At 38.0% G+C, this 21,785-nt stretch overlaps 1 protein-coding gene across 1 annotated transcript in view; it reads left to right on the forward strand.

Annotated features, from left to right (window-relative positions):
* The window catches only part of Cad87A (cadherin 87A), a 1,045,423-nt gene that overhangs the window by 988,624 nt on the left and 35,014 nt on the right, over positions 1–21,785 (forward strand). The window contains exon 42 of the mRNA XM_090395555.1: positions 16,568–16,591. Within this exon, the coding sequence (XP_090251681.1) occupies positions 16,568–16,591 (24 nt within the window). The remainder of the gene's footprint in view (positions 1–16,567; positions 16,592–21,785) is intronic.

Here is a 21,785-nt window from a genome sequence, read left to right on the forward strand (position 1 = left end):
TTGTATTGCTAATTTACTTTCATAATCAGCTTTAGCTTTTCTTACCACACTAGTTACCCTTCTGGCCTGTGCTTTGTACTGTTCATGTGCCTGAAAGCCACCTTTCTCCTTAAATTTCATCCACAATTGTTTCTTTTTTTGCAGCTCAAGCTTAATGGTGTTATTCATCCATTTAACTCCCACTTGATTTACTCTTCAGACTAGGTATGCAGTCAGCCATTACCTCCCTCAAACACTCCTTAACCACTTCCCATGTACTATCAACATCCAGCCCTTGCAGTTTAACATGCCATGGCATTGATCCAAGCAATCTCCTAAGCTCGTCATACTTACCAGCCCTGTAATTCCACATGTACGCTGTCTTAATTGAAAATTCCACAAATTTAGCCATTTCCCAGGCAAAGACCTTATGATCACTCTCACCAATTGATGGCAATATGTTCAATTGTTTGCTGATAATGCAAAGATATTCAGAGAAAACAATAATGCTACTAATATACAGCACTTACAATGGTGGTACCAAAAGAGCCAGTGATGGTACTGGCTCTTTTCATTCTTCCTCTTTCTCTTTGCTTTTCTTCATGCATTTTTTACTTTACTCATCCTGAGTCTTTTTTTTTACTATCCTATCTTCCAGACTATCATCACTGAGACCCACCCTGTGGAAAGGGGATCCTGGTGGTCTTGCATTGCTTTGGAAAGAGGTAATCCTGGAAGATCCAGACAGATCAATCAGCTAGTGGGCTTGCTTGCAAGAGTCAAGAGTGTTGCAGAAAATCTCTTTCCCCCGATGGTCCAAGGCTTGCTGTGGTGCTTGGGGCAACCCTGGCATTCCACTCTGGAGAGTGGGCATCCATATGTACCTCCATGGTGGGTGGGGGAACTCCGGCGCTGAACAAAAAACCAATCAAACATTTAGAAGGACTGGAAGGTTCTCCCAAAACAATTAAGAAACTGTGTTCTGACAATGTCCTTGTAGAAACATCATGTCAATAACCTTCTGAAAAACTGCTCAAAGCAACATCATTTGGGTGGAATACCAATAACAGTTATACCCCACTGCTGTACAGGAGTGATCTCAGAATGGGATATCGTAGATGTCCCTAATGAGGAGATATGTTCTGAGCTAAAAGATCAGGGTATGGCAGGTATGTGACACATCCTGATCTGTAGGAATGGTCACCTTGTTCCAACCAGAAACATCATCCTTACGTTTGATAATCCTAAGCCTCCAACATCTGTTAAAGCAGAGTATCTCAACTGTCCTGTTCAACTGTACATTGCTAAGCCACTAAGATACTTCAAATGCCAGAAATACAGACCTGCCCAATGTGGTGGTAAACAGCATAATAAATTTGTAAACTGTCAGGAAGATCATCCCACATATTTCTATGCATGTCAGAAGAGGAAAAATGAGAAAGAAATACAAAACATATCAGGATGCAAAAATACCACCCCACCTACTCTGCAATCCTCTTATGTTGAGAAGGTAACAGTAAAGAAAATGTCAACAGCAACTCAATCTCATACACCTATTTCACCATACCTGAACTTCATAATCGCAACTGTTTCTCTGTTGAGTGCATCGATCACATGATGTATAGTGCCACTCCAATAATGGTTCCATTCGATGAGAGCCCACTTAAAGAAAAACCACCAGACCCTTCCACAGGAAAAAAAATTAAACTTCCATATCCACTTAAAGCAACCTGAACTTGCTCAGTGATCCTGACACATGTGAATGATGTATTGGATATTTTTCCAGAGGGGGAACTTCCCAAAATCTAATGATAAATATAAAGCTGACAAGGGTAAGTCCTCAACCTCCCAAAAATCAGTCAAGTCTATGGATCCTAAACAACAGGAAAATTTTTAGAATGCAACTGTTGTGGGTTTTGCCAGAATATTAATCATATTAAGTACCTGCTTCAGAAACAACCAAACCTTTTTGTTTCTGTCTGCAGGAAACATTTAAAACCCAGTGAGGATCCTACCTTCAGGAATATCACTCTTGTATGCAAGGAAGAGATGGTCCTGCACAGTGGAGTAGCCATTCTCATGGGCAGTCATACCCCTTTCCATCATGTCCAGTTTAATACTGTTCTAGAAGCAGTAGTAATTTGCCTATCTATGGGGTTTCTAATCACAGTATCTCAATATATTTACCACTGGGTTCTGAATTAAATGAAACGAAACTTGATAATAGAATAATGCAACTGCCTCAGCCCATGCTCCTAATCGATAACTTTAATGGACGTAATACTCTTTTGGGTACACCAACATGAACTCTCCTTTATTAATGACAGAGTAAATATCTTCTTCCAAATGTCTATCCCCTTTCTTCTTCTTCTGTAGTCAATCTTACAATCTGTTCCCCTACCATTTCTCCACTGCTCACATGGACTGTTTATGAAAACATATATAAGTGATCACTTTCCTGTTAATCAGCACTGACTTCATAGGAACCATGTCCTCCTACATGGATCCCCATGCAGAAAATGGACCAGGCTGACAGGAATACATTTTCCCATCTTGTAAAATTTAATACTGAAGCAGTGACGTATGTTGCAGAACTATACTGTCCATGCAGCCACTGCAGGAATCCCAAAAACATTATCCCAATTTCTGCTCAATCCAAGGCCTTAGTGGAACTGAAAGTGCTAAGTGATATATTTTATAGATATTCTACCACAATATAATAGCCTTTAAACATGCTTGGGCCAAAGCATGTTAAGTAAGATGTCAGAGTCAAAAATAATTTTGGATTAAATTTACATTGATTAATCAATCAACCAGTGCAAAAATGCAAGTATGGGATAAAATCTGGAAGATGAAAAGTAGATACAGAACACACAGTTTGTCTACCTTGGAACATAAAGGATGTATTGCTGCTGATCCCAAAGATCTATTGCAGACACTTTGGGAGAAAACTTTGCCAGGATCTCAGCAACAGTTTATCCTCCTGATTTTTTAATTTTGAAAAAACAAGAAAAACAGCAGCTAAGCTTTTGTACAAAGGGGATTGCACTGTATAATCTGCTATTTATTAAGGAGGAACTGAAAAGGAGGAGCACTGTATGCTCTAATGACATCCATTATGAGATGATGACACACTTTCTATCATCTTCTATAGATCTTCTTCTCTTAGTATACAACAAAACATTTACCAAGGGAGAGTTTTTTTCCCGGACACTTCACATAAGTCAATTGTCAGTGTTATCCTGAAACTAGGCAAGGATCCAACCCAAGCCAACGATTATTGTTCCATTGCTCTGACTGTCTTTGTAATATTAGAAAAAATGATAAACACAAGGCTTCTCTGGTACTTTAGAAAGCACCAAACTTCTTTCCAACATAAAGTGTGGTTTTGTAGATGCTGGTCAACCTTGGACTATTTGGTCTATTTAGAGACATACATAAGAGATCCTTTTTTTTTTTTTTTTTTTTTTTTAAATGAGAACATGTTCATTTTTCTTCAACATGGAAAGTTGAGGAAAAAAAGCTATGACACAGTCTGGAAATATGGCATTTTAAAAGACCTGTTTAATCTTCATCTGAGAAGCCACTTTCCTGTTTTCATTAAGAACTTTCTATCCAGCTATGTCTTCCTAGTCCATGTGAGAAGCACATTATCTCAGCCACATCATCAAGAAGAGTGACTGACTCAAGGTTCTGTTCTAAGCATGACCTTCTTTGCATTAAAGTGAAATCAGTTACTGAACAGCTTCCTCCCATAGTAAACAACTGCCTTTATGTTGATGATTTTGCAATTTACTGTCCCTGCTGCAAATGAGGGTCATTGAAAGACAACTTCAAAAAGCACTTGACCATGTCTCTCCATGGGCTTAGGTTATCTGCAGACTGTGTACACTTCTGCCAGAAACGCTCTCCACCCTGAGACTGATTTAAGAGTAGAACAAACTATCATCCCCATAGTTCCACAGACCAAGTTTTTAGGACTCATCTTTGATAGAAAGCTAACTTTCGTTACACACATTAATCATCTTTGAGATAGTGCAAAAAAAGCATTATATATCCACAAAGCTTGATTATGGGCCCCCGATTTACAGTTCTGCATGGGAGTACATGCTCCAGTGGTTGAATCCAATTAGCTACAGGTGCTTTTTACATATTACCCATTAAAAGTTTTTATGTTAAATCAAATGAATCCACTATCACTTAGATGAAAATATCTCTCTTAATTATGTCCTGAAAGTAAAGTCCCTTCCAGGTAATCCTAAATGGACTAGTTCTCTTTTCTCTACGTTGGGGGGTCCTGTATGACACACGTTAGATTGCTGTCCATCCTTGTGGTATGTACATTAAAAAGGCTTATAAATTAAATTACACTTTAATAAATGTTTCCAATATTTCGGCAACATCACGTTGCCATCTTCAAAAGGAACTTACAAAAAAAGGCACGTGCACGCAGGCACTACAACACAGTAACTGAGAATGAAGTGATGAAGCTATTGTTTTACTAAAAGTCCTGATGTGCCCTCTAGCAGGCTAAGCGGGTGTTCTTCGCCATTGGACTGAAGGTCTGCTGATGTAAGCCTCCCAAATTTGGGGCAGTCGCATACAACCAAATTTTTTCAGGTTTGGAGAGTTTCTTAGGGCTGAGGCTGATTCCATAAATAGTCTTTCGAATTTGTATTTGCTACAGTGTATTACTGTAACTTTCTTCCACCATATTCTGTGGCATGTATCCAGAGCATGGTCTGCAAGACTAGATAGTATACACCAGGTAGGTCTAGGGGAAGTGGTTGGTCTTTAGTGGAGCAGGTAAGGGATGCCAATTTTCTGTATGGCCTGTAACAGGTCAGGTCATGTTTTTTTAAGATTTTGGTAATTTTTTCTGAGGTGCCTCGGATGTAGGGAATGGTGATGGATTTAGAGTAATCCTTGTTGTGGAGTGGGGGAGGAGGTGGGGGTTGTGGTTTGTAGGTTTTAATACTTTTTGGATTTTTTGGGGAGTAATGCATAACCAACATATAAGCCTGTCTACAAGATGCGATCACACGGAAGGCCCGCCAATACGATAAAATGAAGTTGTCTAGACAATTAAATAGTCTAACTTTCCTAAAACACTGCTGGGATAATCAGGTAATCCCGAACTGTGTAAAATTCAAGCACCATTTTGTTTCGCAAAAAACTCTCCATATATATAACCATGCCAGCTAGGCGTTGCTTCGTGAACAAATCACCGCCACCTCTTAGCAGACATTAATGAAGCTATTTGTGCCTTTGAAGAAGAGCTTTCATGCACTTTAAATCACGAGCTTTGGTCAATTTTACATGACATCTTGTGTACCGCTGCAGACAAAGATGAAAAAATACGAGGCCAACAGATGAAAAAATTCGAAAAATTAAAAAAGAACTCTACAGTCAATCCAAAACTTCCTACCAACACCGTAATCAACCTTTCTTCAGTCACCCTGAAGCCTGAAGCACTCAACGCACTTTCACGTGGCCACAACTTCACCATTGCTCCCAGAAAAATACCTAATGAGGATATTATGATCCAGAGGGAACGTGGAATCCGCCACCTTCCATATCAAATCGTCAACAGTGTAAGACTGGATGTAGATTGTGTCCTCTCCAAAGCAAGACCACCAAAAATCAACATATCCAACAAGGAATATAAAGCTCTGCAGGAAATGAGGAATTATAAAGAAATAGTTATCACCAAAGCGGATAAGGAAAATGCAACTGTAGTACTTAACCAAATACAATCCCACCACTCACAAATCAGAAAACTTCACAGGCTTCTTAAGAAGTTACCAACAGATTAAAGCCGTTTAACTCTATATCCCACCCCCACCCCCCCCCCCGTATTTACTGACTCCCAAAAATACATAAAGAAAATGTGCCATTACGTCCCATAGTGGATGGCATTGATTCCCCTACATACAAATTAGCTAAACATTTGGCCAAAGTGCTCACACACTATACTGGCAACACACCATCACACATAAAAAACTCAGCCCACTTCAAAGCCAGCATAGAAAATCTTACACTCCAACATACTGACATAATGGTCAGCTTTGACGTCTCCTCCTTATTCACAAATGTCCCACTCCAGGAAACTTTAGAGCTAATCCAAGCTAAATTTTCTCCCGATATCTCAGCCCTATTTCAGTTTATAATGAACTTAAGCTATTTCGTTTGACAGGAAAAATTCTACAACCAGATAGAGGGGACAGCCATGGGTTCACCACTCTCCCCACCCTTGGCAAATTTCTTTATGGAGACCTTTGAAGAAAAAGCCTTAGCCTCTTCCCCACAAAAAAACAACCATATGGCTTCGCTACGTTGATAATGTGTTCGCTATCTGGCCACATTTTTGATACACTCCTCTCCTTCTTAACCCACTTAAACAACCAACATCCCAGAATCAAGTTCACCCTGGAAAAAGAGGAAAACAACAGCCTCCCTTTCCTAGACACACTAGTCACCTGCCAGCCTGATGGAACCTTGGTTTTCTCAGTTTACAGAATCAGCCTCAGCCCTAAGAAACTCTCCAAACCTGAACAAATTTGGTTGTATGCGACTGCCCCAAATTTGGGAGGCTTACATCAGCAGACCTTCAGCCCAATGGCAGAGAACACCTACTTAGCCCACTAGAGGGCACCATCAGGACTTTTAGGAGAACAATAGCACCATCACTTCATTCTCAGTTACGGTGTTGTAGTGCCTATGTGCACGTGCCTTTTTTTTTTGTAAGTTCCTTTTGAAGATGGCAACGTGGCGTTGCCGAAATATCGGAAATATTTATTAAAGTGTAATTTAATTTATATTCGTATCTACGATGTTCAATTCCTTAAGTGATTTAGTAATGCATAACCAACGTATAAGCCTGTCTACGAGAATTAAAAAGGCTATAGAAGCTATTCACACGAGTATTGACAACATTACCTGCACCAAACAAAACACTATTCCTCCATGGTCGGCTTGCACCCCAATCTGCAACCTTTCACTTTGTCAAATACAGAAGTCTCATACACCTTCATCTGTCTACTTTCAATTGTTCGATGCAAGAGCAGCCCACTTGGATTTCTTGCCCATCTATGCTGATGGTTCCAGATCAGAGATCTCTGTTGGCTGTGTTTCCTTACATTACTATCTCCAACCAGATTCCATTCAATTGCAGTAATTATAGAACAGAGTTGCATGTCATTCAGCTCGCATTTGTGCATATCAAAGAAAACTCATACCAAAAGTAATTTATACAGACTGACTTCTTTACAGGATATCTCCCCTCAAATGTATAATCCACATCCAGTGCTTGATGAGGTGCTACAATTCTTGTACAAAATAAAAATCCTAAATTTTGATGTGTGGTTGTGTTGGATTCCCAGACAATCAAGGGAATAAGGGAAATAATATTGCAGTCTGCAATATCAGTTATAATTTTTCGATACTATTTGACAATTTTTTTTTTTTTTTTTTGATTTATAGTTTATTTGGCACAAAAACAACAAAGGCCATACTGTGCCATAGTAAAGGTTTACAGCTATGCATGTACAAAAATTAAGTTTCACAATGCAGCATTTACATAATAAACAGAATTACTGCAGAGGACAGCAAAGCACAAGGTCAAAAGTTACAGGAATACATAAATAGTCAACAATACAAGTTAATAAACAAAATGCATGTACAAAAATTAAGTTCAGCAATGTGGTATCTACATATAAACACAAATATGCAAGGTCAAAGGCTACAGCAATACATAATTAGTCAAAAAATAAATTAATAAATAATATGTATGTGCAAATTAATTCTTTGAAAAAAGTTAAAAACATCTGCCTAGTGTATATGGCTTGGCTAGGTAGATAAAAATTTCATTCCATTTCATGTAAAGTGTTGGCACTCCACCAGAATATGACAAATATTGAGATATATATTGCATTTTTCACAGGTGGGAGGATCATCAGCCCTCGGTAAATAAGAATGTGTAAGATGACTGTGACCTATGTGGAGCATAGCAAGAACAACTTCCTATCTTCTCTTTATATGTTGACTAGAATGCACTGGGCATTCTAGTCAACATATAACAAAAGAGGCGCCCGCCACAGGTGCAACTAGGTTTGGGGCGCAAAACGTAAAAGAATGTAAATAATATAAATAAATAAATAGATGCAAAAGTCCGCTATTTTATGTTGTATTTTTAAATTTCGGCAATACGCCGCTTTAGACACAAATTCTGCAACACACTGCAACTCATTTTGATGGGGGTTAATAGTAAATATTTAACATATTGCATTTAGTAAAACTTAACTTGTTACATTTAAATTTTTCAAAATGTTTGTTGTTTTTGGGTTGGGGGGTGCAAGTTAGACACTTTCCACAGGCACTTCATACCCTTGTTACTGTACTGAGAATGCCAATGCTTAATTTCAGATTTAATGCCATAATTTATTTGTCAATTCTTCCTGCCATGATGGCTGCCATTGCGCAATCTTATAAACTGTTTGTAGTCTGTATATGATACTGTCAAACAGTTCATGAAGAAAGTATGAGCCGATTTAGCAGCTGTAGCCTCATTTCCCTTAATTCTGATGTGACTGGGAATCCAGAACAACTGAACATCAAAATTAAGTATTTTCATTTTGTACAACAGATGTAACAACTCATACAGGCAGTGGACATGGATTATCCTGTAAAGAACTCAATGCATCTGTATAATTTTTGTAGCAGTTTTCTTTTATATGTGCAGGTGCAAGCACAGATATCTTTATCTGTACAATTGCTGAAATCAGATGGGATTTAGTTAGAGATAATAATGTCAGGAAACACAGCAGCACAGCCAACAGAGGTATAAGTTCTTGAACCATCAGTATAGACAGGCAAGAAATCAGAGTGTGCTGCTCTGTGTTCATTAAACAATTGCAGGTAGACAGATGATGGAGACTTCTGTAGCTGACAAAGTGAGAGGTTGCAGGAGAGATGCTGTTATGTTTAGTGTAGGCAATGTTTCAACATTCATGCCAACAGCTTGTAGTCTCTTTAAGATGCATACCAAAAGGACATAAAGCAGTCTGAAGTGTGTGATATTGAGCTTCCCAACATAGAAAAAAGAGACTAGTCCATGTAGGATGATCTGGGAGAGACTTTATCTTTAAGGCATAATTAAGAGACAACTGTTTCCGTCGAAGTAATAGAGCCGATTCATTTGCTTCAACATGCAGACCTTGAGTTGGTGATGTGCGAAAGGCACTAGTAGCTATTCCTATACCCTGATGATGGATGGAATGCAACCATCACAGGTTACTGTGTCTTGCAGAACCATAGACTTGAGACCCATAATCTAGCTTTGAACATATAAGTGCATGATAAAGATGGGGCAATGAAGATCGATCAGCACCCCACTCAGTAGAGGATAGAGTACAAGGGAGGTTCAACACTCTCTTGCACTTTTCTCTTAGTTGACGAATGTGTGCTAGAAATGTGTTTTCTATCAAAGATGAATCCCAAGAACTTGGCTTTTGTGGCTATTGCAATAACAGTTCGTCCCATTCTTAATTCAGGATCTGGGTGAAGAGTGCATTTCTGAAAGAAGTGTACGCAGGCGTTTTTTTCCTGTTGAAAACCCGAACTTATTACTAAGAGCTCACAGAGAAACATGATCAATTGTTTGCTAAAGTTGGCTTTCAATTACCCTCATGTTACGAGAGTGACAGTAAATTGTCAAGTCATCAACATATAGAGAATTATCTACAGTGGAAGGAAGCTGTTCAGTGATTGAGTTAACTTTAATAGCAAAAAGTGTCACACTTAACACAGAGCTTTGAGGAACACCCCTGTTCTTGATGATATAGTTGAGATAGCATACTTCCCAGTTTGACTTTGAAAGTTTGCCTGGACAGAAAGATTTTAATAAATACAGGAAGGTGTCCATTGAGACCCAGGTTATAGAGGTCTTTTAATATGCCATATCACCAGGCTGTGTCATAAGCTTTCCCTTATACTGGCTACACCCAGTTTATAAAATCAAAGTTAATTGCCTAATGGCAGTACTCCTGGTAGAAGTTGATTATCAAATTGCACGAGATTAAGCATGAAATCAAGTATTGGCAGTCTAGTCAACATAGGAACAGAAGAGAGGAAGTCATTCTTGCTAAGCTTTACATAGGCCACAGTCATCTCTGGTGGAGTGCAAGACATGCCTACCTGCAGACAGATGTTATCAGACAAATTGCGTGACATTTTTAAATTTTTACTGGACGTTAATTTATTCAAAGACATTTCATTATAAACTTGTTTATATGCAGACACTACATTGTAGATACTAAATTTTGTACATACAATTTATTTTCTCATTTTTCTTCTCATAGTTTTGTATAATATGTTTTATATTATTCACTAACTTATCTCCTTATAATTATTTATCTATTAACACCTTTGTCCTGGTGCAGTAGGACCTTTACTGTCCTTGCACTATAAAACCACATATCAATCTAAAGAGAACGTATGATGCGAGTAATCTACGGCCTCTTTCGATGAGTCCTTGATTCCATGAAGGCCTCACATAATAATAATTTATTTATTCTTATGGAAAAAGCAGCTACAGGTCAATGCCCAGAGCAGAAAGCCAATCCAGGGCCTCATCTGTCACCACGTGGATGTCCTGGAGGCCACCGCCCTGAAATTGGTGCCTTCAGCAGAAATTTCATGGTGCAGAGGGGAACATTCACAATAAAGGTGGTCTGACAGTCCACATTTATGCAGTAGGTAGCCACATCTGCTATGATTAGTTCTGATCCTGTTGAAAGATGACCAAATCTTCCTAGGAAGGGCAAAACTAGGTTGCAGAGCACAGAGATCTTCAACCAGGAAACCATTTGTTGGAAGATTGTTGGACCAGTTCTCTCCACATGTCAGGTGTTGATGGTAAGGCAGCTAAAGAAAGTTCATCCACAGACCAGAAAGGGTTTCTTGATTTTAGGCAAAGACTAGATGGATTTATAAGGGTCTGGTGAAGGGGAAGGAGTGAGTTACTCATTACTTTGTTAATTATTATTATTATTTTAAATTAAGGGGATATAAAATCCACATTGTTTCAAAACCGAATAAGAAACTCAAAGATTGGAATCAGAGAGTTTCAAGCCGAATATAGTAAACTATAAAGTATCGGCGACACTAGCGTGAGCTAATGCAAGTGACCCCTAGTACGTAGTACTATACCGGACAACTCGTTGCAAAGGTGGGGAAAGTTCAGATCGCTATTCTTAGGTATTTTCCATAATGTAAAAACACATTTCCTAGGAAATGTATGCTGTTATTACATTATGGAGGGAGGTCACTACCCAGACCGGTTTCAGCCTTTTTTGAGGCTTCATCAGTGAGCTTCATCAAAAATTATTATTATTATTCATGACACCTCCAATGAGTCACAAATAATAATCACGAATAAGAGTCACTCATCCCGTGATGAGTCTATGGAGTTAAATACTTTAATAAGGGGGTTGTCTTCTCTGTATATATGGTGGAGCAATGTTAGATAGCCAAGGGAGAGGGGTCCTTCTCAGTGTCTCACTAATTGTGCACATGGTAGAGTTTAGCTGGTGGTCTATAATGTTAGTATGCACACTTCTTTCCCAGACAGGGACACGGTATTTTGCTGCAGAGAATGCGAGGGCAGACGACCTTAAGACATCAGCACCACAACAAATTTTAAAAAAAAAAATAATAATAAACTTCCATGGAATCATTATTTTCAATTGAAAATGCACTTGTGACAATTCCTGATATCATGGATGAACTGGGGAGAATAACCATGAAGTTTTGTTCTGGAAACATGGCTAAACATATGGAATTCTTGGTCAAGAAAGGGTTTATGTTGATCTATGACACTTAGGAGGTATCTTAGAGCAGTGTCTAAGGAACTCGTTCAGAAGCTACGAGGAGAATTGGACAGGGACCATTTGAGAGAAGCAGTAACAAGCCAGATATGACCATAGTGAAGTGGATAAACCATCTAGGAGTTAATTGAATGAGTAGAGATATAAAGCAAGTGCTGAAAAACAAATTGTGGAGGGAGTATAAAGAAAACAGTGATTATCATACTCATTATAGTAATTCTTATAGAAAGGGTTATACGTTGGCAACACATGACTATTAAATTATTTTAGAAATTCACAAACGTATACTGGAATATTAATTAAAAGAAAATTTAATAAATACTTCCTATATTTCGGTAATGTCACATTGCCGTTTTCATGGGAATATACAAATATAGCACGTGCACACAGGAACTACAAAAAGCAAATGAGGCAGAAGATAAGAAACGACTTTTTTTTCCTAAAGTCCTAATAGTGTCCCCTAGCATATATATTGGGTTGTCTTGGCTGTTCGGCTGATGTTCTCATGATGTAAGTCTCCCAAATTTGTTGAGGTTTGAAATGTTTTTTAGAGCTGAGGCTGATTCTATGAATAATCTTTCGTACTTGAACTTGCTGCGGTGTATTACTTTGGCTTTCTTCCAACGTATTCTGTGGCAGGTATCTAGAGCATTGTCTGCAAGACCAGAGTGGCTATACTGGTGAAACTGGATGTGGTCCTTGTGCTCTAAAATCCTGATATTCGCTGTCCTGCCTGTTTGGCCAAAGTAGGACAATTTATAGCTGCAAGGGACCTGGTATACCCCAGGTAGGTCTAGGGGAAGTGGTTGGTCTTTGGTTGAGTGGATAAGGGATGCCAACTTTTTATATGGTCTGTAACAAGAAGTCAGGTCATATTTTTTAAGGATTTTGGTTGCTTTTCCGAGGTGTCCCGGATGTAGGGAATGGCGATAGATTTAGTGTAATCTTTATTGTGAAGGGAGTTTTAATATTTTTTGGGGATTGTAGCCATTGGATAAAAAAGTATTAAGTGTCGTTTAGTTCAGTGGTTAGGGCATTGTCATCTGAGCAGATTAATTTTGCCTTGTTATATAGTGTTTTAATAACCCCATATTGTTGTGAGGAGGGAGGGACCTTCTGGTGAATGTATCTGCCTGTATGGGTGGGTTTTCTATAAACAGAGAAAACCAAGGATCCATCAGGTTGGCGAGTGATTAGAGTGTCTACGAAAGGGAGGCTGTTGTTTTCCTCTTTTTCTAGGGTGAACAGGATTCTAGCGTGTTGGTTGTTTAAGTGTGTTAAGAAGGAGTGGAGTGTATCTGAGCCATGTGGCCAAATAGCGAACACATTATCCATGTAAGAAGCCAATTAGTGGGCTTTGGTGGGGCAGAGTTTAAGGCTTTCTCTTCAAAAGTCTCCATAAAGAAGTTGGCCAAGGGTGGGAAAGCGGTGAACCCATGGTTGTCCCCTCTATCTGTTTGTAGAATTTTCCTTGCCAAACGAAATAGCCTGAGTTCATTATGAACTGAAATAGGGCTGTGATATCGAGAGGAAATTTGGCTTGTATGAGCTCTAAGGTTTCCTTGAGTGGGACATTTGTGAATAGGGAGGAGACGTCAAAACTGACCATTATGTCAGTGTGTTGGAGTGAGAGATTTTCTATACTGGCTTTGAAGTGGGCTGAGTTTTGTTTATGTGTGATGGTGTGTTGCCAGTATAGTTTGTGAGCACTTTGACTAAATGTTTGGCTAATTTGTATGTGGGGGAATCAATGCCATCCACTATGGGACATAATGGCACATTTATTTTGTGTATTTTTGGAACTCCATATAATTGCGGGGGGGTCTAGAGTTATATGGTTTTAGTTTGTTGGTAACTTCCATAGACCAAGAAGTGAACTTCTTAAGGTGCCTATTTAAGAGCTGGTGGGATTATATTCAATGGGGGAGGTAGGTAGACCGATCTAATAATAAAGTATTAAGCTTACTTGTGTATTCCTTTTGGTTGAGAATCACAGTGCCGTTTCCCTTATCCGCTTTGGTGATTACTATTTCCTTGTTTTTCTTTATTTCTAGTAGAGTTTTATATTCATCTTTGGATATGCTGGTTTTTGGTGGTCTTGCTTTGGTGAGAACACCGGCTCCATCCAGTCGGACATTGTTGGCGATATGGTTTGGCAGGTTGCAGATACCACATTCTATTTGGATCATTATTTCCTTGCAAGTATTCTTTTTGGAGCTAGGGCGAAATTGTGGCCATGTGCAAGAGCGGTGACTGCTTCAGGCTTCAAAACTATGGAAGAGCGGTTGACTACAGTATTGAATGATTGCTGTAGTACGGAGGTAGAGTTCTTTTTCAAGTTATCAAATTTCTTCTTGTAGAAAGGCTTATATGTTGGCAACACATGACTATTAAATTATTTAAGGAATTCACAATGTATACTGTAATATTAATTAAAAGAAAATTTAATAAATATTTCAGCAATGTCACATTGCCATCTTCATGGGAACATGCAAATATGGCACGTGCACACAGGCACTACAAAAAGCAAATGAGGCAGAAGATAAGAAACTACTTTTGTTCCTAAATAGGAGGTGACAGAGGCAAAAGAAGTAGTAAACTGGGTGATCGCTTTGCCAAGATATGTCATCCAGGTGGAGATTTTGCAGTTGCTGATATAATGGAGATTCATGTCAAACCTCAGGTAAATGAAGACCAAGTGCTCAGCTTATTGAAAAATTTCAATGTGATTTCAGCAGTGAGATTGGATGGCATGTCAGCCTGTGTAATACATGAATGTGCAAGATGACACTGTTGAATCAGTTTCAACTCTGGCAAGGTTCCAAGGAAGTGGAAAGCGGGTAAGACGGTTCCATTATATAAAGGTGGCTCCAAGCAATAGATGTAGCAGTGGTGGCAAAGTTAGTTAACTGTAAAATCTAGCAGTCAGGTAAATAGGATTACAATACTGTACAGTGTGCAGCATGATTTTGTAAAAGGCAGGTCCTGCCTTAGTAATTTACTAACATTTTGTAATAGTAACAGCAGAATTAGATAAGTGAAATGATTACACCATGATACTGCCAAACTTTGCAAAGCCATCTGACAGAATACTGCATGGGTAATCATTACAAAAGTTTGAGCAAATGGAAATGGATGCAAAGCTGGTAGCATGATTAGGATGTGGCTAACAGACAGACACTAGAGAGTAACATATATGGTGAAGTTGAATCTAGAAGAATGAGGGTGACCACAGGAGTGCCTCAGGGTTCTGTACTAGAACTATCTATAGTATTTAGCCTTATGGCTGTCTGGGGGGTAGCTATATATGCCACCATCTAGGGAAATGATTATGAGCAAGGTGGTTTCCCGTTGCCTTCCTTGCCGTACTATATCCTATGACTGTAGCCTGTGTGTTCACGAGGCCGGTTTGCTTGCTTGTGGGATGAAAAATGCCAGATAAACTGGCAGGAAAAAACCCTACTGCCCGTGCCCAAGACTGGCTAACTTGGCTATGGCTGAGGAAGATCCTCAAATTCCTCACGTCTTTGACGGGAATGGAACTTCGGACACGCCTTCCCTAGTCATATGGTTGCAAAGCACAAGGCCACTAGGCTAACCGCACAGACTAGGACTACTGTACTTTAATTTGTATATTAATCATATATAGGGAAAAATTTAAGGGGGGAATATCCAGTTGTTTGCTGAGATGTAGATATTCTACAGAGTTATTTAAATAAATTTGCATTGTGGACAAAGGATAATGGTTGCCAATTTAATGTTGCAGAATGTAAAGTTATGCACTTCAGGTTGAAAATCCCATTAATGTGATACATGGTAAAAGGTTATCATGTATCACATTAATGGGATAATAGTGGACAAAGAAAATATTCCAAAAGTTGGTAAAATAGCTCAAAGGATTATTTGAATGTTGAAAAACACACTAACATATAAAGGTAGAGAAGTCATTATCCTTCTTGATAAAGCTATGATTTGGAAACATCTTGACAATTGTGCAAAGATTTGGTCACCTGGATTTCTTTGGGATCACAGGGTGGTGGATAAGATTCAGAGAGGGGTGAAGAAGCTGATGACAGGTTTGTGGAATGCTACCTATGAGGATAGGTTGAAGGTGTATGGGTTCCAAAGTTTAGCTGATAGGCAGAGAATGGACATGATAGAAACTTTTAAGTTATTCAAGGAATTCTGTAAGATCAAACAAAGAAAATTTTTCAATACATAACATATAGCAAGAGAATTAGGGATCGCCCTAGAAATTGTGAAAGTGTGGTGGGTAAGGAGTGCAGACTGCATTTTTTTGCATGGAGAACAGCAAACAAGTGAAATGAATTGGCAGAATGTAAACACTGAATGACTTTAAGGGTTCCAATTCAGTTTTGTGTACATAAAGTTTAGTGTGGGTTTCCCACAATCAGTCTCCTGATTCCATGGAGATATCCATATAATAGTAGTAATTATAAAATTGAGATCTTTTGCAACCAAAGGATACATGCTTTATCATTCTTATAACTCCACTATGAAGGCACTAAATGGGATATTAAAAGAATCATTGGATTATCCCAAAGGCCTGGAAAAATCTTAAATTCTGAGTACCAGGTCTCATCAAGATTTTGGTAAGGTTTTTTTGTTAACTTAAAACTTGAAAAACAGAAGTGTTCTTGTTAAATGTTATTTAATTTTTTTTTTTTTTTTTTTTTTTTCAGGGAGAATCCACTATGGACTGAGCAGTAAGTATATGTGCTCTTATTTAGATGTATTTATTGTATATCTTAATCAAAAACTTTAATGGTTTATCCACAACAAAGGGGAGAGGGTTGACATTGCTTTCTGGACACGGTCGAAGGTGTCAGGTTGATTTAAAGAGACTTACAGTATCCTAGATGTTTGGATGCTTTTTACATCTTTAGAATAGAAGTGTTCTTAAAAGCATAGGCATATTCCCAGAATAATCTCTCACTTTTGAATCCTAAGTTTTTAGGGTTACAGTTCTTCTCCATCTAATTGCACATAGTCTGCTAATCTGTTTTGTCCATATTGATTCAAAACTACATGATTCTGGTAATCTTCCCTCCATTTTGCTGCAGGTCACTCAGAGACTATCCATAATACAAGAGTTTACACTTGCAATGTATTCTATGTGCTCAAGTGGTGATAATGGTGAATTTCGTTTTTTAAAGAATAAATAAGATAAGCTGGTTTGAATGCTGGTTAATAAGTTTGTAACTGGTATTAGATGAATAAAGTAAGTTTTGATGTTACTTCTCTATTTACAGACATCCTGCTTAAAACACTCAAATACCAAAATGAAAAACTTCCTATAAACAAATATTAAAACTAGCTTCCCTAATTCGAATATTCTCCACAATACTAAGTTCACCTTATTCTATTTTTGCATTAGATGTCATAAGATGCCCTGCTATAACTGCTTGATTTCTGGACACAAATGTCACCACATTTGACTGAAATCCCTGATCTCAGCATTACTGAACATCTGTAGAATGAACTGAAGCATTGGGTGAGGGCAAGGGATGTGTGACCCAAAACAGGCCAGGAAGATTGGTCCAAAATTCCCACTGATTGCTATCATATGCTTGTGGAAAATATGCCTCATAAGATTGCTGCAGTCATCGCATCACAGCAAAAGGAGGCCCTACATTAAGATGTATGTTTGATCCTCACACTATGATGTCTGTTGACTTCTTTTCAAGCATTGTACAATAGATGGAGAGGAAGTTTAGCTTAAAATGTCTGATCATTCTGGGAATCTGCTTGATTATTTAAAAAACACTTCTAATTACCCTAACACAAGTAAAAAAAAAAAAAAACTTCAAAACATTTGGGAGACTGTAATTCTGTGTTTAAATCAACAAAAAAAAAAAAAAAAAAAAAAAAAAAAAAAAAAAAAAAAAAAAAAACCTGTCTACTTAAGATACTGGGCAAGGTCAACCCTGTCCAGTGTCATAGTCAATGCCTTATCGGCACAGTAGATTGCTGTATAGCAAAATACTGAATTACCCCCCCTCTCCTATTTTTTTTTTTTTTAATGATAAACCTTTAAAAATTCTCTATTAAACAATTTTTACACATCTCTGTGTGAAATGAAACCTAAAATAATTCTTTACTTTTCCTAGTGATTTTTGACCCATGTATGCCTTTTATAAACAAGTCAAAACCATGACTGTTCTGAATTTAGCAAATCCATATTGCCAATACTGATATGTCATTAATAAATGTAATATCTGCATTTCTAATTTGCCTATTCATTACTATTTTTACAAACATTCTATCAGTTACATTTACTGCTATTACAATTAATAACTGTAGTTATATTTGGATCACATTTTTCTTTTAACAATGATGTTATTGCTCTCAATTATTGGTAGTCGTGGGCACAGATGACTTAGTTGGAGAAAAAAAGAATGTTGCCTCAGGTAAAGAAGAACAGTGTTGTCGGGAAAGTCATAGCCATGTTGCCCAGATATGACAGTGAACTGAAAAGAAGAGCAGATATAATGAATAGTAAGATGGCTCTAGAACAGAAGTCTCCAACTATAGACTAGTCTGTATAATTGCAGTTGTGATCAAGGTGTTGGAGATATTGGTAAGGATTAGAATACAGGATTTGCAAAAGCATTAATGGACATAGCATTCTTTATGATGGTCAGCATGGATTTGTAAAGGGTAGGTCTTGTTTTGGTAATTTACTTGCATTTTATGATAAGGTAATAAGTGTGTCAGATAAGAGAAAAACATATACAGTGATATTCTTGGACTATGCAAAAGTGTTTGGTAGATAAGTTGGTATACAAGCTGCAGAGGATGAGAATAGACAGCATATTGGTTAGATAGATCAGAGATGGGCTTTCTGAATGATACCAACAGGTTGTGTATGATGGAGCAGTGTGTTGAAAAAGGAGGGTAACCAGTGGTGTGCCCTAGGGTTCAGTTCTTGAGCCCCTGCTGTTTAACTTGTTTGTAAGCCATATATCATGTGGACTGGTTGAAGATCTTCAGCTGATTTGCTGATGTTAATTCCCTTCAGGAAGATTTGAATAGACTTTTTACTTGGACAAAGGAGTGGGGTTGTAGTTGTAATATAAGTGCAAGGTGTTGCATTTTGAAGTGCAGAAATATAAGGCAGTTTTATTTATTTATTTCGAGTGTGAACTACAGAAAATGTAATAGCATACAAGTGATTAAAAGCATACATTTAAAGAAATAGACATTAAAAGAATATGGATTAAAAGCATTAAGAGACAAAAATGCCACTTGCATAAAATATTACACAAAAACATAAAATGCTCAAATTTCACTTATCCATTGATTAATATACTTTAAAGCTGTTTCTCCCAAATTATTTACAGCTGCACTCGAGGATGTCTTTAGAAGGGGAAACAAAAGGAATAAACAAATGGAAAAAGGCTGCATCATCTGAAATTTGCAGATGATATTGTCCTAATAGCAGATAATCTGAAGATCTGGAAGAAAGGCTAAATCAGCTAAATTAAGCATCCAAAGTAATTGGATTAAAAATAAATAGAGAAAAAACAAAAAATAATAATGAATAAATACATAAACCATAGAACTGTCAAAGTTGAAAACCATGAAATAGAGCAAGTTACTTCATATGTATATTTGGGCCAATTGTTATCCTTTGAGGATTGTCAAAGAGAAGAGATTGAACGAAGAATTCACCTTGGATAGATGGCTTATGGGAAAATGAGAGACATATTCAGAAGTGACATCCCTATGAGTCTAAAAAGGAAAGCTTTTGATCAGTGCATACTTCCTGTCCTAACAGAGGAGAAACGTGGACTTTAACAGAAGCCCTAAACAAAAAGCTGAGAAAAATACAACATCGCATGGAGAGACGTATGTTAAAAATAACATTAAGAGATAGGAAGACATATACCTGGATAAAATCTCAAATAGGTGTCATGGATATTGTAAAATACATTAAACAGGCTAAGTGGAGATGGGCTGGCCATAATGCCAGATGCAGTGATGGGAGATGGACTAGAAAAACAACAGAGTGGAGACCAATGGATGGAGCAAGACAAAGAAGAAGACCTAGAAGAAGATAGAGGGATGAACTGGAACAAATTACAGGAGTGAGATGGAGGGGAGAGGCAGAAAACCGAGTGATCTGGAAAACCATGGGGGAGATCTTCGTCCAGCAGTAAACAGAACCAAAAGGTTGAAGAAGAAAGTTGTTACACTACATTAAAACTTCTACGGTACATATATTATTAATGTCTATTAGGCAGCATTGCAGAAGATGATCCATGGTTTGTTTCACCACATGAGCAGCAATCCCCATGTGGCCATATTCTGCTTTGATCTGCCCATTCCAGAACGAAGTCTATTCAATGTCTTCCATCTTTATCAGTTAGATAAAACGTGGACTTTAACAGAAGCCCTAAACAAAAAGCTGAGAAAAATACAACATCGCATGGAGAGACGTATGTTAAAAATAACATTAAGAGATAGAAAGACATATACCTGGATAAAATCTCAAATAGGGTGTCATGGATATTGTAAAATACATTAAACAGGCTAAGTGGAGATGGGCTGGCCATAATGCCAGATGCAGTGATGGGAGATGGACTAGAAAAACAACAGAGTGGAGACCAATGGATGGAGCAAGACAAAGAAGAAGACCTAGAAGAAGACAGAGGGATGAACTGGAACAAATTACAGGAGTGAGATGGAGGGGAGAGGCAGAAAACCGAGTGATCTGGAAAACCATGGGGGAGATCTTCGTCCAGCAGTAAACAGAACCAAAAGGTTGAAGAAGAAAGTTGTTACACTACATTAAAACTTCTACGGTACATATATTATTAATGTCTATTAGGCAGCATTGCAGAAGATGATCCATGGTTTGTTTCACCACATGAGCAGCAATCCCCATGTGGCCATATTCTGCTTTGATCTGCCCATTCCAGAACGAAGTCTATTCAATGTCTTCCATCTTTATCAGTTAGATGTAAGCCAGACGGAAGAGATTCGTTTAAGCTCCGAGCCTCTGGAGATTGTTCTTGACACATTGTTGACTTTGTGGCTTTTATGGAATCAACCAACGTTCCACTGAGTGAATAAAACTTTTTCTTGAGTTTAGTCTCCTATTTACTGCAACATGTCCATATCCATACAAAGGATGCCGTTCATCATTTTTTAGCTGCTGAATAAAATCTCAGAAGTGTCAGTTTTATTTACATAATGTTGATTGATTCTGTTTTATGTCAAACACTTTTTGTATGTTTACATATGGTATTTGCCAAGATATAAGGCAGTGTACTATACTGATGGTGCTGTACTGCAGGAAGTGGATAAGATTAGAGATTTGGGCGTGATGGTTTCAAACTTCAGTTTAGAGAGCAAATTGCTAGCATTGCAAAGGTTGCACATAGTTGTCCTGCTATGATAAGTAGTAGTCTAACAGGTAGGGATAAGGAAGTGGTTGTGCCACTGTATAAGGCACTGGTCAGACCACACTTGGACTCTTGTGCTCAAATCTGGTCACCTGGTTTTCGATGTGATGTGGAGACATTGGAGAGAGTCCAGAGTTGAGTGACTAAGACAATGTCAGGACTTTGGAATGCTGGCTATGGAGAAAAATTGAAGAAATGTGGATTACAGAGTTTGGTGGATAAGAGGTGATTAAGTTGGAGAGAGGATTTTATCAGATTAATCCAGAGCAGATTATAAAAAGAATAGAAGGTGAGAAGTGAAGACCAGAGGTCATCCCTAGAATTTATTTAAAAATGTGATGAAGAGGGGTGTGAGGAGTAGATTTTTTACATGGAGGATTGTTTGCAGAATGTGTTGTTTAATGCAAGGAGTGTTAAGGATTTTAAGGTTCAATATGATAAATATGCTGTCAGTTGAATGAACATCCCACGATGAGTCTGCTGACTCCGT

The sequence above is a fragment of the Typopeltis vanoorti genome, chromosome 7 (genome assembly GCF_054136105.1).
Source record: "Typopeltis vanoorti isolate ZY-2024b chromosome 7, IOZ_Tvanoo_1.0, whole genome shotgun sequence".
Classification (NCBI taxonomy): Eukaryota; Metazoa; Arthropoda; class Arachnida; order Uropygi; family Thelyphonidae; genus Typopeltis; species Typopeltis vanoorti.